The sequence below is a fragment of the Oncorhynchus mykiss genome, chromosome 25 (genome assembly GCF_057628025.1).
Source record: "Oncorhynchus mykiss isolate SJ-2025 chromosome 25, ASM5762802v1, whole genome shotgun sequence".
Classification (NCBI taxonomy): domain Eukaryota; kingdom Metazoa; phylum Chordata; class Actinopteri; order Salmoniformes; family Salmonidae; genus Oncorhynchus; species Oncorhynchus mykiss.
This window is the reverse complement of record NC_143046.1, coordinates 27,772,709-27,789,068: the sequence shown is the minus strand read 5'-3', so window position 1 is coordinate 27,789,068 and position 16,360 is coordinate 27,772,709. Positions and strand designations below refer to the sequence as shown.

Here is a 16,360-nt window from a genome sequence, read left to right as displayed (position 1 = left end):
ATAGAGGGAGAGGAGGAAGAGTAATATAACTGTAGAGAGAGAGGGAGAGGAGGAAGAGTAATATAACTGTAGAGAGAGAGGAAGAGGAGGAAGAGTAATATAACTGTAGAGAGAGGAAGAGTAATATAACTGTAGAGAGAGAGGAAGAGTAATATAACTGTAGAGAGAGGAAGAGGAGGAAGAGTAATATAACTGTAGAGAGAGGAAGAGGAGGAAGAGTAATATAACTGTAGAGAGAGAGGAAGAGGAGGAAGAGTAATATAACTGTAGAGAGAGGAAGAGTAATATAACTGTAGAGAGAGAGGAAGAGTAATATAACTGTAGAGAGAGAGGGAGAGGAGGAAGAGTAATATAACTGTAGAGAGAGAGGGAGAGGAGGAAGAGTAATATAACTGTAGAGAGAGAGGGAGAGGAGGAAGAGTAATATAACTGTAGAGAGAGAGGGAGAGGAGGAAGAGTAATATAACTGTAGAGAGAGAGGGAGAGGAGGAAGAGTAATATCACTGTAGAGAGAGAGAGAGGAAGAGGAGGGAGAGTAATATAACTGTAGAGAGAGGGAGAGGAGGAAGAGTAATATAACTGTAGAGAGAGAGGAAGAGGAGGAAGAGTAATATAACTGTAGAGAGAGAGGGAGAGGAGGAAGAGTAATATAACTGTAGAGAGAGAGGGAGAGGAGGAAGAGTAATATCACTGTAGAGAGAGAGAGAGGAAGAGGAGGGAGAGTAATATCACTGTAGAGAGAGGAAGAGGAGGAAGAGTAATATAACTGTAGAGAGAGAGAGGAAGAGGAGGGAGAGTAATATAACTGTAGAGAGAGAGAGAGGAAGAGGAGGAAGAGTAATATAACTGTAGAGAGAGGAAGAGGAGGAAGAGTAATATAACTGTAGAGAGAGAGAGGAAGAGGAGGGAGAGTAATATAACTGTAGAGAGAGAGGAAGAGGAGGAAGAGTAATATAACTGTAGAGAGAGAGGAAGAGGAGGAAGAGTAATATAACTGTAGAGAGAGAGAGAGGAAGAGGAGGAAGAGTAATATAACTGTAGAGAGAGGAAGAGGAGGAAGAGTAATATAACTGTAGAGAGAGAGAGGAAGAGGAGGGAGAGTAATATAACTGTAGAGAGAGAGGAAGAGGAGGAAGAGTAATATAACTGTAGAGAGAGAGGAAGAGGAGGAAGAGTAATACCACTGTAGAGAGAGAGGGAGAGGAGGAAGAGTAATATAACTGTAGAGATAGAGGGAGAGGAGGAAGAGTAATATAACTGTAGAGAGAGAGGGAGAGGAGGAAGAGTAATATAACTGTAGAGATAGAGGGAGAGGAGGAAGAGTAATATAACTGTAGAGAGAGAGAGGAAGAGGAGGGAGAGTAATATCACTGTAGAGAGAGAAGGAGAGGAGGAAGAGTAATATCACTGTAGAGAGAGAGGAAGAGGAGGAAGAGTAATATAACTGTAGAGAGAGAGGGAGAGGAGGAAGAGTAATATAACTGTAGAGAGAGGACGAGGAGGAAGAGTAATATAACTGTAGAGAGAGGACGAGGAGGAAGAGTAATATAACTGTAGAGAGAGGGAGAGGAGGAAGAGTAATATAACTGTAGAGAGAGAGGGAGAGGAGGAAGAGTAATATAACTGTAGAGAGAGAGAGGAAGAGGAGGGAGAGTAATATCACTGTAGAGAGAGAGGGAGAGGAGGAAGAGTAATATCACTGTAGAGAGAGAGGAAGAGGAGGAAGAGTAATATAACTGTAGAGAGAGAGGGAGAGGAGGAAGAGTAATATCACTGTAGAGAGAGAGGAAGAGGAGGAAGAGTAATATAACTGTAGAGAGAGAGGAAGAGGAGGGAGAGTAATATCACTGTAGAGAGAGAGGAAGAGGAGGAAGAGTAATATAACTGTAGAGAGAGAGGAAGAGGAGGAAGAGTAATACCACTGTAGAGAGAGAGGAAGAGGAGGGAGAGTAATATAACTGTAGAGAGAGAGGGAGAGGAGGAAGAGTAATATCACTGTAGAGAGAGAGGAAGAGGAGGAAGAGTAATATAACTGTAGAGAGAGAGGAAGAGGAGGAAGAGTAATACCACTGTAGAGAGAGAGGGAGAGGAGGAAGAGTAATATAACTGTAGAGAGAGGAAGAGGAGGAAGAGTAATACCACTGTAGAGAGAGAGGGAGAGGAGGAAGAGTAATATAACTGTAGAGAGAGAGGGAGAGTAATATCACTGTAGAGAGAGAGGGAGAGGAGGAAGAGTAATACCACTGTAGAGATAGAGGGAGAGGAGGAAGAGTAATATAACTGTAGAGAGAGAGGAAGAGGAGGAAGAGTAATATAACTGTAGAGAGAGAGAGGAAGAGGAGGGAGAGTAATATAACTGTAGAGAGAGAGGAAGAGGAGGAAGAGTAATACCACTGTAGAGAGAGGGGAAGAGGAGGGAGTGTAATATAACTGTAGAGATAGAGGAAGAGGAGGAAGAGTAATATAACTGTAGAGAGAGAGGAAGAGGAGGAAGAGTAATATAACTGTAGAGAGAGAGGAAGAGGAGGAAGAGTAATATAACTGTAGAGAGAGAGAGGAAGAGTAATATCACTGTAGAGAGAGAGGGAGAGGAGGAAGAGTAATATAACTGTAGAGAGAGGAAGAGGAGGAAGAGTAATATAACTGTAGAGAGAGAGGGAGAGGAGGAAGAGTAATATCACTGTAGAGAGAGAGGGAGAGGAGGAAGAGTAATATAACTGTAGAGAGAGGAAGAGGAGGAAGAGTAATATAACTGTAGAGAGAGAGGGAGAGGAGGAAGAGTAATATCACTGTAGAGAGAGGAAGAGGAGGAAGAGTAATATAACTGTAGAGAGGAAGAGGAGGAAGAGTAATATAACTGTAGAGAGAGAGGAAGAGGAGGAAGAGTAATATAACTGTAGAGAGAGAGGAAGAGGAGGAAGAGTAATATAACTGTAGAGAGAGAGGGAGAGGAGGAAGAGTAATATAACTGTAGAGAGAGAGGAAGAGGAGGAAGAGTAATATAACTGTAGAGAGAGAGGAAGAGGAGGAAGAGTAATACCACTGTAGAGAGAGAGGAAGAGGAGGAAGAGTAATATAACTGTAGAGAGAGAGAGGAAGAGGAGGGAGAGTAATATAACTGTAGAGAGAGAGGAAGAGGAGGAAGAGTAATATAACTGTAGAGAGAGAGAGGAAGAGTAATATAACTGTAGAGAGAGAGGGAGAGGAGGAAGAGTAATATAACTGTAGAGAGAGAGGAAGAGGAGGAAGAGTAATACCACTGTAGAGAGAGAGGAAGAGGAGGAAGAGTAATATAACTGTAGAGAGAGAGGGAGAGGAGGAAGAGTAATATCACTGTAGAGAGAGAGAGGAAGAGGAGGAAGAGTAATATAACTGTAGAGAGAGAGAAGAGGAGGAAGAGTAATATCACTGTAGAGAGAGAGGAAGAGGAGGAAGAGTAATATAACTGTAGAGAGAGAGGGAGAGGAGGAAGAGTAATATCACTGTAGAGAGAGAAGAAGAGGAGGAAGAGTAATATAACTGTAGAGAGAGAGGGAGAGGAGGAAGAGTAATATAACTGTAGAGAGAAGAAGAGGAGGAAGAGTAATATCACTGTAGAGAGAGAAGAAGAGGAGGAAGAGTAATATAACTGTAGAGAGAGAGGGAGAGGAGGAAGAGTAATATAACTGTAGAGAGAGAGGAAGAGGAGGAAGAGTAATATCACTGTAGAGATAGAGGGAGAGGAGGAAGAGTAATATAACTGTAGAGAGGAAGAGGAGGAAGAGTAATATAACTGTAGAGAGAGAGGAAGAGGAGGAAGAGTAATATAACTGTAGAGAGAGAGGAAGAGGAGGAAGAGTAATATAACTGTAGAGAGAGAGAAGAAGAGGAGGAAGAGTAATATAACTGTAGAGAGAGAGGGAGAGGAGGAAGAGTAATATAACTGTAGAGAGAGAGGAAGAGGAGGAAGAGTAATATAACTGTAGAGAGAGAGGAAGAGGAGGAAGAGTAATATAACTGTAGAGAGAGAGGGAGAGGAGGAAGAGTAATATAACTGTAGAGAGAGAGGAAGAGGAGGAAGAGTAATATAACTGTAGAGAGAGAGGAAGAGGAGGAAGAGTAATACCACTGTAGAGAGAGAGGAAGAGGAGGAAGAGTAATATAACTGTAGAGAGAGAGAGGAAGAGGAGGGAGAGTAATATAACTGTAGAGAGAGAGGAAGAGGAGGAAGAGTAATATAACTGTAGAGAGAGAGAGGAAGAGTAATATAACTGTAGAGAGAGAGGGAGAGGAGGAAGAGTAATATAACTGTAGAGAGAGAGGAAGAGGAGGAAGAGTAATACCACTGTAGAGAGAGAGGAAGAGGAGGAAGAGTAATATAACTGTAGAGAGAGAGGGAGAGGAGGAAGAGTAATATCACTGTAGAGAGAGAGAGGAAGAGGAGGAAGAGTAATATAACTGTAGAGAGAGAGAAGAGGAGGAAGAGTAATATCACTGTAGAGAGAGAGGAAGAGGAGGAAGAGTAATATAACTGTAGAGAGAGAGGGAGAGGAGGAAGAGTAATATCACTGTAGAGAGAGAAGAAGAGGAGGAAGAGTAATATAACTGTAGAGAGAGAGGGAGAGGAGGAAGAGTAATATAACTGTAGAGAGAAGAAGAGGAGGAAGAGTAATATCACTGTAGAGAGAGAAGAAGAGGAGGAAGAGTAATATAACTGTAGAGAGAGAGGGAGAGGAGGAAGAGTAATATAACTGTAGAGAGAGAGGAAGAGGAGGAAGAGTAATATCACTGTAGAGATAGAGGGAGAGGAGGAAGAGTAATATAACTGTAGAGAGGAAGAGGAGGAAGAGTAATATAACTGTAGAGAGAGAGGAAGAGGAGGAAGAGTAATATAACTGTAGAGAGAGAGGAAGAGGAGGAAGAGTAATATAACTGTAGAGAGAGAGAAGAAGAGGAGGAAGAGTAATATAACTGTAGAGAGAGAGGGAGAGGAGGAAGAGTAATATAACTGTAGAGAGAGAGGAAGAGGAGGAAGAGTAATATAACTGTAGAGAGAGAGGAAGAGGAGGAAGAGTAATACCACTGTAGAGAGAGAGGAAGAGGAGGAAGAGTAATATAACTGTAGAGAGAGAGAGGAAGAGGAGGGAGAGTAATATAACTGTAGAGAGAGAGGAAGAGGAGGAAGAGTAATACCACTGTAGAGAGAGAGGAATAGGAGGAAGAGTAATATAACTGTAGAGAGAGAGAGGAAGAGGAGGGAGAGTAATATAACTGTAGAGAGAGAGGAAGAGGAGGAAGAGTAATACCACTGTAGAGAGAGAGGGAGAGGAGGAAGAGTAATATAACTGTAGAGAGAGAGGGAGAGTAATATCACTGTAGAGAGAGAGGGAGAGGAGGAAGAGTAATACCACTGTAGAGATAGAGGGAGAGGAGGAAGAGTAATATAACTGTAGAGAGAGAGGAAGAGGAGGAAGAGTAATATAACTGTAGAGAGAGAGAGGAAGAGGAGGGAGAGTAATATAACTGTAGAGAGAGAGGAAGAGGAGGAAGAGTAATACCACTGTAGAGAGAGGGGAAGAGGAGGGAGTGTAATATAACTGTAGAGATAGAGGAAGAGGAGGAAGAGTAATATAACTGTAGAGAGAGAGGAAGAGGAGGAAGAGTAATATAACTGTAGAGAGAGAGGAAGAGGAGGAAGAGTAATATAACTGTAGAGAGAGAGAGGAAGAGTAATATCACTGTAGAGAGAGAGGGAGAGGAGGAAGAGTAATATAACTGTAGAGAGAGGAAGAGGAGGAAGAGTAATATAACTGTAGAGAGAGAGGGAGAGGAGGAAGAGTAATATCACTGTAGAGAGAGAGGGAGAGGAGGAAGAGTAATATAACTGTAGAGAGAGGAAGAGGAGGAAGAGTAATATAACTGTAGAGAGAGAGGGAGAGGAGGAAGAGTAATATCACTGTAGAGAGAGGAAGAGGAGGAAGAGTAATATAACTGTAGAGAGGAAGAGGAGGAAGAGTAATATAACTGTAGAGAGAGAGGAAGAGGAGGAAGAGTAATATAACTGTAGAGAGAGAGGAAGAGGAGGAAGAGTAATATAACTGTAGAGAGAGAGGGAGAGGAGGAAGAGTAATATAACTGTAGAGAGAGAGGAAGAGGAGGAAGAGTAATATAACTGTAGAGAGAGAGGAAGAGGAGGAAGAGTAATACCACTGTAGAGAGAGAGGAAGAGGAGGAAGAGTAATATAACTGTAGAGAGAGAGAGGAAGAGGAGGGAGAGTAATATAACTGTAGAGAGAGAGGAAGAGGAGGAAGAGTAATATAACTGTAGAGAGAGAGAGGAAGAGTAATATAACTGTAGAGAGAGAGGGAGAGGAGGAAGAGTAATATAACTGTAGAGAGAGAGGAAGAGGAGGAAGAGTAATACCACTGTAGAGAGAGAGGAAGAGGAGGAAGAGTAATATAACTGTAGAGAGAGAGGGAGAGGAGGAAGAGTAATATCACTGTAGAGAGAGAGAGGAAGAGGAGGAAGAGTAATATAACTGTAGAGAGAGAGAAGAGGAGGAAGAGTAATATCACTGTAGAGAGAGAGGAAGAGGAGGAAGAGTAATATAACTGTAGAGAGAGAGGGAGAGGAGGAAGAGTAATATCACTGTAGAGAGAGAAGAAGAGGAGGAAGAGTAATATAACTGTAGAGAGAGAGGGAGAGGAGGAAGAGTAATATAACTGTAGAGAGAAGAAGAGGAGGAAGAGTAATATCACTGTAGAGAGAGAAGAAGAGGAGGAAGAGTAATATAACTGTAGAGAGAGAGGGAGAGGAGGAAGAGTAATATAACTGTAGAGAGAGAGGAAGAGGAGGAAGAGTAATATCACTGTAGAGATAGAGGGAGAGGAGGAAGAGTAATATAACTGTAGAGAGGAAGAGGAGGAAGAGTAATATAACTGTAGAGAGAGAGGAAGAGGAGGAAGAGTAATATAACTGTAGAGAGAGAGGAAGAGGAGGAAGAGTAATATAACTGTAGAGAGAGAGAAGAAGAGGAGGAAGAGTAATATAACTGTAGAGAGAGAGGGAGAGGAGGAAGAGTAATATAACTGTAGAGAGAGAGGAAGAGGAGGAAGAGTAATATAACTGTAGAGAGAGAGGAAGAGGAGGAAGAGTAATACCACTGTAGAGAGAGAGGAAGAGGAGGAAGAGTAATATAACTGTAGAGAGAGAGAGGAAGAGGAGGGAGAGTAATATAACTGTAGAGAGAGAGGAAGAGGAGGAAGAGTAATACCACTGTAGAGAGAGAGGAATAGGAGGAAGAGTAATATAACTGTAGAGAGAGAGAGGAAGAGGAGGGAGAGTAATATAACTGTAGAGAGAGAGGAAGAGGAGGAAGAGTAATACCACTGTAGAGAGAGAGGGAGAGGAGGAAGAGTAATATAACTGTAGAGAGAGAGGGAGAGGAGGAAGAGTAATATCACTGTAGAGAGAGAGGAAGAGGAGGAAGAGTAATATAACTGTAGAGAGAGAGGAAGAGGAGGAAGAGTAATATAACTGTAGAGAGAGAGGAAGAGTAATATCACTGTAGAGAGAGAAGAAGAGGAGGAAGAGTAATATAACTGTAGAGAGAGAGGGAGAGGAGGAAGAGTAATATAACTGTAGAGAGAGAGGAAGAGGAGGAAGAGTAATATCACTGTAGAGATAGAGGGAGAGGAGGAAGAGTAATATAACTGTAGAGAGGAAGAGGAGGAAGAGTAATATAACTGTAGAGAGAGAGGAAGAGGAGGAAGAGTAATATAACTGTAGAGAGAGAGGAAGAGGAGGAAGAGTAATATAACTGTAGAGAGAGAGAAGAAGAGGAGGAAGAGTAATATAACTGTAGAGAGAGAGGGAGAGGAGGAAGAGTAATATAACTGTAGAGAGAGAGGAAGAGGAGGAAGAGTAATATAACTGTAGAGAGAGAGGAAGAGGAGGAAGAGTAATACCACTGTAGAGAGAGAGGAAGAGGAGGAAGAGTAATATAACTGTAGAGAGAGAGAGGAAGAGGAGGGAGAGTAATATAACTGTAGAGAGAGAGGAAGAGGAGGAAGAGTAATACCACTGTAGAGAGAGAGGAATAGGAGGAAGAGTAATATAACTGTAGAGAGAGAGAGGAAGAGGAGGGAGAGTAATATAACTGTAGAGAGAGAGGAAGAGGAGGAAGAGTAATACCACTGTAGAGAGAGAGGGAGAGGAGGAAGAGTAATATAACTGTAGAGAGAGAGGGAGAGGAGGAAGAGTAATATCACTGTAGAGAGAGAGGAAGAGGAGGAAGAGTAATATAACTGTAGAGAGAGAGGAAGAGGAGGAAGAGTAATATAACTGTAGAGAGAGAGGAAGAGTAATATCACTGTAGAGAGAGAGGGAGAGGAGGAAGAGTAATATAACTGTAGAGAGAGAGGGAGAGGAGGAAGAGTAATATAACTGTAGAGAGAGAGGGAGAGGAGGAAGAGTAATACCACTGTAGATTGAGAGGGAGAGGAGGAAGAGTAATATAACTGTAGAGATAGAGGGAGAGGAGGAAGAGTAATATAACTGTAGAGAGAGAGGGAGAGGAGGAAGAGTAATATAACTGTAGAGAGAGAGGAAGAGGAGGAAGAGTAATATAACTGTAGAGAGAGGAAGAGTAATATAACTGTAGAGAGAGAGGAAGAGTAATATAACTGTAGAGAGAGGAAGAGGAGGAAGAGTAATATAACTGTAGAGAGAGGAAGAGGAGGAAGAGTAATATAACTGTAGAGAGAGAGGAAGAGGAGGAAGAGTAATATAACTGTAGAGAGAGGAAGAGTAATATAACTGTAGAGAGAGAGGAAGAGTAATATAACTGTAGAGAGAGAGGGAGAGGAGGAAGAGTAATATAACTGTAGAGAGAGAGGGAGAGGAGGAAGAGTAATATAACTGTAGAGAGAGAGGGAGAGGAGGAAGAGTAATATAACTGTAGAGAGAGAGGGAGAGGAGGAAGAGTAATATAACTGTAGAGAGAGAGGGAGAGGAGGAAGAGTAATATAACTGTAGAGAGAGAGGGAGAGGAGGAAGAGTAATATAACTGTAGAGAGAGAGGGAGAGGAGGAAGAGTAATATAACTGTAGAGAGAGAGGGAGAGGAGGAAGAGTAATATCACTGTAGAGAGAGAGAGAGGAAGAGGAGGGAGAGTAATATAACTGTAGAGAGAGGGAGAGGAGGAAGAGTAATATAACTGTAGAGAGAGAGGAAGAGGAGGAAGAGTAATATAACTGTAGAGAGAGAAGAAGAGGAGGGAGAGTAATATCACTGTAGAGAGAGAGGAAGAGGAGGAAGAGTAATATAACTGTAGAGAGAGAGGGAGAGGAGGAAGAGTAATATAACTGTAGAGAGAGAGGGAGAGGAGGAAGAGTAATATAACTGTAGAGAGAGAGGGAGAGGAGGAAGAGTAATATCACTGTAGAGAGAGAGAGGAAGAGGAGGAAGAGTAATATAACTGTAGAGAGAGAGGGAGAGGAGGAAGAGTAATATAACTGTAGAGAGAGAGAGGAAGAGGAGGAAGAGTAATATAACTGTAGAGAGAGAGGGAGAGGAGGAAGAGTAATATAACTGTAGAGAGAGAGGGAGAGGAGGAAGAGTAATATAACTGTAGAGAGAGAGGGAGAGGAGGAAGAGTAATATAACTGTAGAGAGAGAGAGGAAGAGGAGGAAGAGTAATATAACTGTAGAGAGAGAGGGAGAGGAGGAAGAGTAATATAACTGTAGAGAGAGAGAGGAAGAGGAGGAAGAGTAATATAACTGTAGAGAGAGAGGGAGAGGAGGAAGAGTAATATAACTGTAGAGAGAGAGGGAGAGGAGGAAGAGTAATATAACTGTAGAGAGAGAGGGAGAGGAGGAAGAGTAATATCACTGTAGAGAGAGAGAGAGGAAGAGGAGGGAGAGTAATATCACTGTAGAGAGAGGAAGAGGAGGAAGAGTAATATAACTGTAGAGAGAGAGAGGAAGAGGAGGGAGAGTAATATAACTGTAGAGAGAGAGAGAGGAAGAGGAGGAAGAGTAATATAACTGTAGAGAGAGGAAGAGGAGGAAGAGTAATATAACTGTAGAGAGAGAGAGGAAGAGGAGGGAGAGTAATATAACTGTAGAGAGAGAGGAAGAGGAGGAAGAGTAATATAACTGTAGAGAGAGAGGAAGAGGAGGAAGAGTAATATAACTGTAGAGAGAGAGAGAGGAAGAGGAGGAAGAGTAATATAACTGTAGAGAGAGGAAGAGGAGGAAGAGTAATATAACTGTAGAGAGAGAGAGGAAGAGGAGGGAGAGTAATATAACTGTAGAGAGAGAGGAAGAGGAGGAAGAGTAATATAACTGTAGAGAGAGAGGAAGAGGAGGAAGAGTAATACCACTGTAGAGAGAGAGGGAGAGGAGGAAGAGTAATATAACTGTAGAGATAGAGGGAGAGGAGGAAGAGTAATATAACTGTAGAGAGAGAGGGAGAGGAGGAAGAGTAATATAACTGTAGAGATAGAGGGAGAGGAGGAAGAGTAATATAACTGTAGAGAGAGAGAGGAAGAGGAGGGAGAGTAATATCACTGTAGAGAGAGAAGGAGAGGAGGAAGAGTAATATCACTGTAGAGAGAGAGGAAGAGGAGGAAGAGTAATATAACTGTAGAGAGAGAGGGAGAGGAGGAAGAGTAATATAACTGTAGAGAGAGGACGAGGAGGAAGAGTAATATAACTGTAGAGAGAGGACGAGGAGGAAGAGTAATATAACTGTAGAGAGAGGGAGAGGAGGAAGAGTAATATAACTGTAGAGAGAGAGGGAGAGGAGGAAGAGTAATATAACTGTAGAGAGAGAGAGGAAGAGGAGGGAGAGTAATATCACTGTAGAGAGAGAGGGAGAGGAGGAAGAGTAATATCACTGTAGAGAGAGAGGAAGAGGAGGAAGAGTAATATAACTGTAGAGAGAGAGGGAGAGGAGGAAGAGTAATATCACTGTAGAGAGAGAGGAAGAGGAGGAAGAGTAATATAACTGTAGAGAGAGAGGAAGAGGAGGGAGAGTAATATCACTGTAGAGAGAGAGGAAGAGGAGGAAGAGTAATATAACTGTAGAGAGAGAGGAAGAGGAGGAAGAGTAATACCACTGTAGAGAGAGAGGAAGAGGAGGGAGAGTAATATAACTGTAGAGAGAGAGGGAGAGGAGGAAGAGTAATATCACTGTAGAGAGAGAGGAAGAGGAGGAAGAGTAATATAACTGTAGAGAGAGAGGAAGAGGAGGAAGAGTAATACCACTGTAGAGAGAGAGGGAGAGGAGGAAGAGTAATATAACTGTAGAGAGAGGAAGAGGAGGAAGAGTAATACCACTGTAGAGAGAGAGGGAGAGGAGGAAGAGTAATATAACTGTAGAGAGAGAGGGAGAGTAATATCACTGTAGAGAGAGAGGGAGAGGAGGAAGAGTAATACCACTGTAGAGATAGAGGGAGAGGAGGAAGAGTAATATAACTGTAGAGAGAGAGGAAGAGGAGGAAGAGTAATATAACTGTAGAGAGAGAGAGGAAGAGGAGGGAGAGTAATATAACTGTAGAGAGAGAGGAAGAGGAGGAAGAGTAATACCACTGTAGAGAGAGGGGAAGAGGAGGGAGTGTAATATAACTGTAGAGATAGAGGAAGAGGAGGAAGAGTAATATAACTGTAGAGAGAGAGGAAGAGGAGGAAGAGTAATATAACTGTAGAGAGAGAGGAAGAGGAGGAAGAGTAATATAACTGTAGAGAGAGAGAGGAAGAGTAATATCACTGTAGAGAGAGAGGGAGAGGAGGAAGAGTAATATAACTGTAGAGAGAGGAAGAGGAGGAAGAGTAATATAACTGTAGAGAGAGAGGGAGAGGAGGAAGAGTAATATCACTGTAGAGAGAGAGGGAGAGGAGGAAGAGTAATATAACTGTAGAGAGAGGAAGAGGAGGAAGAGTAATATAACTGTAGAGAGAGAGGGAGAGGAGGAAGAGTAATATCACTGTAGAGAGAGGAAGAGGAGGAAGAGTAATATAACTGTAGAGAGAGAGGGAGAGGAGGAAGAGTAATATCACTGTAGAGAGAGAGGGAGAGGAGGAAGAGTAATATAACTGTAGAGAGAGAGAGGAAGAGGAGGGAGAGTAATATAACTGTAGAGAGAGAGGAAGAGGAGGAAGAGTAATATAACTGTAGAGAGAGAGAGGAAGAGTAATATCACTGTAGAGAGAGAGGGAGAGGAGGAAGAGTAATATAACTGTAGAGAGAGAGGAAGAGGAGGAAGAGTAATATAACTGTAGAGATAGAGGGAGAGGAGGAAGAGTAATATAACTGTAGAGAGAGAGGAAGAGGAGGAAGAGTAATACCACTGTAGAGAGAGAGGAAGAGGAGGAAGAGTAATATAACTGTAGAGAGAGAGAGGAAGAGTAATATAACTGTAGAGAGAGAGGGAGAGGAGGAAGAGTAATATAACTGTAGAGAGAGAGGGAGAGGAGGAAGAGTAATATAACTGTAGAGAGAGAGGGAGAGGAGGAAGAGTAATATAACTGTAGAGAGAGAGGAAGAGGAGGAAGAGTAATACCACTGTAGAGAGAGAGGAAGAGGAGGAAGAGTAATATAACTGTAGAGAGAGAGAGGAAGAGTAATATAACTGTAGAGAGAGAGGGAGAGGAGGAAGAGTAATATAACTGTAGAGAGAGAGGGAGAGGAGGAAGAGTAATATAACTGTAGAGAGAGAGAAGAAGAGGAGGAAGAGTAATATAACTGTAGAGAGAGAGGAAGAGGAGGAAGAGTAATATAACTGTAGAGATAGAGGGAGAGGAGGAAGAGTAATATAACTGTAGAGAGAGAGGGAGAGGAGGAAGAGTAATATAACTGTAGAGATAGAGGAAGAGGAGGAAGAGTAATATAACTGTAGAGATAGAGGGAGAGGAGGAAGAGTAATATAACTGTAGAGATAGAGGGAGAGGAGGAAGAGTAATATAACTGTAGAGAGAGAGGAAGAGGAGGAAGAGTAATACCACTGTAGAGAGAGGAAGAGGAGGAAGAGTAATATCACTGTAGAGAGAGAGGAAGAGTAATATAACTGTAGAGAGAGAGAAGAGGAGGAAGAGTAATATAACTGTAGAGAGAGAGGGAGAGGAGGAAGAGTAATATAACTGTAGAGAGAGGAAGAGGAGGAAGAGTAATATAACTGTAGAGAGAGAGGGAGAGGAGGAAGAGTAATATAACTGTAGAGAGAGAGAAGAGGAGGAAGAGTAATATAACTGTAGAGAGAGAGGGAGAGGAGGAAGAGTAATATAACTGTAGAGAGAGAGGGAGAGGAGGAAGAGTAATATAACTGTAGAGAGAGAGGGAGAGGAGGAAGAGTAATATAACTGTAGAGAGAGAGAAGAGGAGGAAGAGTAATATAACTGTAGAGAGAGAGAAGAGGAGGAAGAGTAATATAACTGTAGAGAGAGAGGAAGAGTAATATCACTGTAGAGAGAGAGGGAGAGGAGGAAGAGTAATATAACTGTAGAGAGAGAGAAGAGGAGGAAGAGTAATATAACTGTAGAGAGAGAGGAAGAGTAATATCACTGTAGAGAGAGAGAAGAGGAGGAAGAGTAATATAACTGTAGAGAGGAAGAGGAGGAAGAGTAATATAACTGTAGAGATAGAGGGAGAGGAGGGAGAGTAATATAACTGCAGAGAGAGAGGGAGAGGAGGAAGAGTAATATAACTGTAGAGAGAGAGGAAGAGGAGGAAGAGTAATATAACTGTAGAGAGAGAGGAAGAGGAGGAAGAGTAATATAACTGTAGAGATAGAGGGAGAGGAGGAAGAGTAATATAACTGTAGAGAGAGAGGAAGAGGAGAAAGAGTAATATAACTGCAGAGAGAGAGGGAGAGGAGGAAGAGTAATATAACTGTAGAGAGAGAGGAAGAGGAGGAAGAGTAATATAACTGTAGAGAGAGAGGAAGAGTAATATCACTGTAGAGAGAGAGGAAGAGGAGAAAGAGTAATATAACTGCAGAGAGAGAGGGAGAGGAGGAAGAGTAATATAACTGTAGAGAGAGAGGAAGAGGAGGAAGAGTAATATAACTGTAGAGAGAGAGGAAGAGTAATATCACTGTAGAGAGAGAGAAGAGGAGGAAGAGTAATACCACTGTAGAGAGAGAGGAAGAGTAATATAACTGTAGAGAGAAGAGGAGGAAGAGTAATATAACTGTAGAGAGAGAGGAAGAGTAATATAACTGTAGAGAGAGAGAAGAGGAGGAAGAGTAATACCACTGTAGAGAGAGAGGAAGAGTAATATAACTGTAGAGAGAGAGAAGAGGAGGAAGAGTAATACCACTGTAGAGATAGAGGGAGAGGAGGAAGAGTAATACCACTGTAGAGATAGAGGGAGAGGAGGAAGAGTAATACCACTGTAGAGAGAGAGGAAGAGGAGGAAGAGTAATATAACTGTAGAGAGAGAGGAAGAGGAGGAAGAGTAATATAACTGTAGAGAGAGAGGGAGAGGAGGAAGAGTAATATAACTGTAGAGAGAGAGAGGAAGAGGAGGGAGAGTAATATAACTGTAGAGAGAGAGGAAGAGGAGGAAGAGTAATATAACTGTAGAGAGAGAGGAAGAGGAGGAAGAGTAATACCACTGTAGAGAGAGAGGGAGGAAGAGGAGGGAGAGTAATATCACTGTAGAGAGAGGAAGAGGGGGGAGAGTAATATCACTGTAGAGAGAGAAGAAGAGGAGGAAGAGTAATATAACTGTAGAGAGAGAGAGGAAGAGGAGGGAGAGTAATATCACTGTAGAGAGAGGAAGAGGGGGGAGAGTAATATCACTGTAGAGAGGAAGAGGAGAAAGAGTAATATCACTGTAGAGAGAGAGAGGAAGAGGAGGGAGAGTAATATCACTGTAGAGAGAGGAAGAGGGGGGAGAGTAATATCACTGTAGAGAGGAAGAGGAGAAAGAGTAATATCACTGTAGAGAGAGAGGAAGAGGAGGTAGAGTAATATAACTGTAGAGAGAGAGAGGAAGAGGAGGGAGAGTGAGGGACCAGGCCAAAGAGGGAGAGAAAATAGAGAACTTCTGGAGATGAAGTTGGGGACTACAAAGCGACTGGCTGTAATGAGAAAAATAAATAGAAGACTGGAGAAACAAATAGAGGCTGGGTAAAAAATGGAAATTGGAGGATGAAAGAGAGAGAGAGGAAATATAAAAATTGGTGTAGTGTAGCCTACACGAGTCAGCTGTTTCCTGGAACCCCTGGCCATAGACCTTAACCAGCACTGCCCTTCCACACTCCTCTCCTCCCCCTTCTTCCTTTCCTTCTCTCCATCCGTTTCTCATAAATCCTCTGTGCATTTATTTCGGGCCTCAGGGGAGAGAGTGAAGGATAAAGAATAAGAGTGGATCTGTCAGCGCCTCGTAAAAAGCCCACTGCCTAATAAATAACAGTCTGGAATGAATTAGGAGATTAAATCATCACAACACGTTAATGCCGGTGCCACAGCGCCAGATGAAAAACTCACCACATCGTTCTGTTTGTTCGCTAGTCCCGCTCGCTCCTTATTTAGCCTTAAGGCTTTGGTAATGCCGTGTCTGCTGGGTTTGAGGGATTGGTGTGTGTGTGTGTGTGTGTGTGTATTGTGTGCTTTGGTTATGGGTTGGTGTGCCGTTTTGGATGCCTTTTCTTCCCTTTGTTGCATTTTGGGTGATAACAGTTTATCAGTTATTTTGTATCTTTCTCTGCTAATGGTTATAATGGTTGTGATGGTTATAATGGTTGTGATGGTTGTGAATGGTTCTGATGGCTGTAATGCTTGTGATGGTTGTTATGGTTCTGATGACTGATGGTTGTTTGTGATGGTTGTGATGGATGTGATGGTTCTGATGGTTCTGCTGGTTGTGTTGGCTTCACAGAGACAGAGGCGAGGCCCGGGAGACATGAGGAACCTGGAACCAAAGTCCACTCCAACCCAGGGAAGAGGAGAACAGAGGAGGGTGAGTATCACATCATCAGCCTTTCACACTGATGCAGTCAGTCTGTCCTCGGTTGAGAAGTGATTTTAATCGGCATGTGGGTGAAATAAAAGAAAACAGCAGTATTCTGTAAACTGAAATCTCTCTTTCAGGTGCTGTTTAGAGCTGTTTAGGCTGTGTCATGACTTGCCAGTAGAGCTTTCAGGTGTTGTCTCTCTCTGTGAGTGTGTGTGTGATAACCTCAGCCCACGGCTGTCATCTGTGGTAGATAAACTAGCAGTGTAGCTAATTCTCACTGGAGGATCAAAGGAGTGGTGTGATAGCGTAGGCTAAATGTAGCGTGTTAGCCAAGGCTAACATGAAAGCAGTAGGATGGTGTATTAGCAGAAGCTAACATGTAGGTAGTAAAGTAACGTGTTAGCCAAAGCTAACAT

The 16,360-nt window shown here is 42.4% G+C and overlaps 1 protein-coding gene across 1 annotated transcript in view; it reads left to right on the top strand.

Annotated features, from left to right (window-relative positions):
* The window catches only part of LOC110504900 (SPARC (osteonectin), cwcv and kazal like domains proteoglycan 1), a 449,363-nt gene that overhangs the window by 270,223 nt on the left and 162,780 nt on the right, over positions 1–16,360 (top strand). Inside the window, exon 4 of the mRNA XM_090219561.1 lies at positions 15,867–15,947. Coding sequence (XP_090075687.1) covers positions 15,867–15,947 — 81 coding nt within the window. The remainder of the gene's footprint in view (positions 1–15,866; positions 15,948–16,360) is intronic.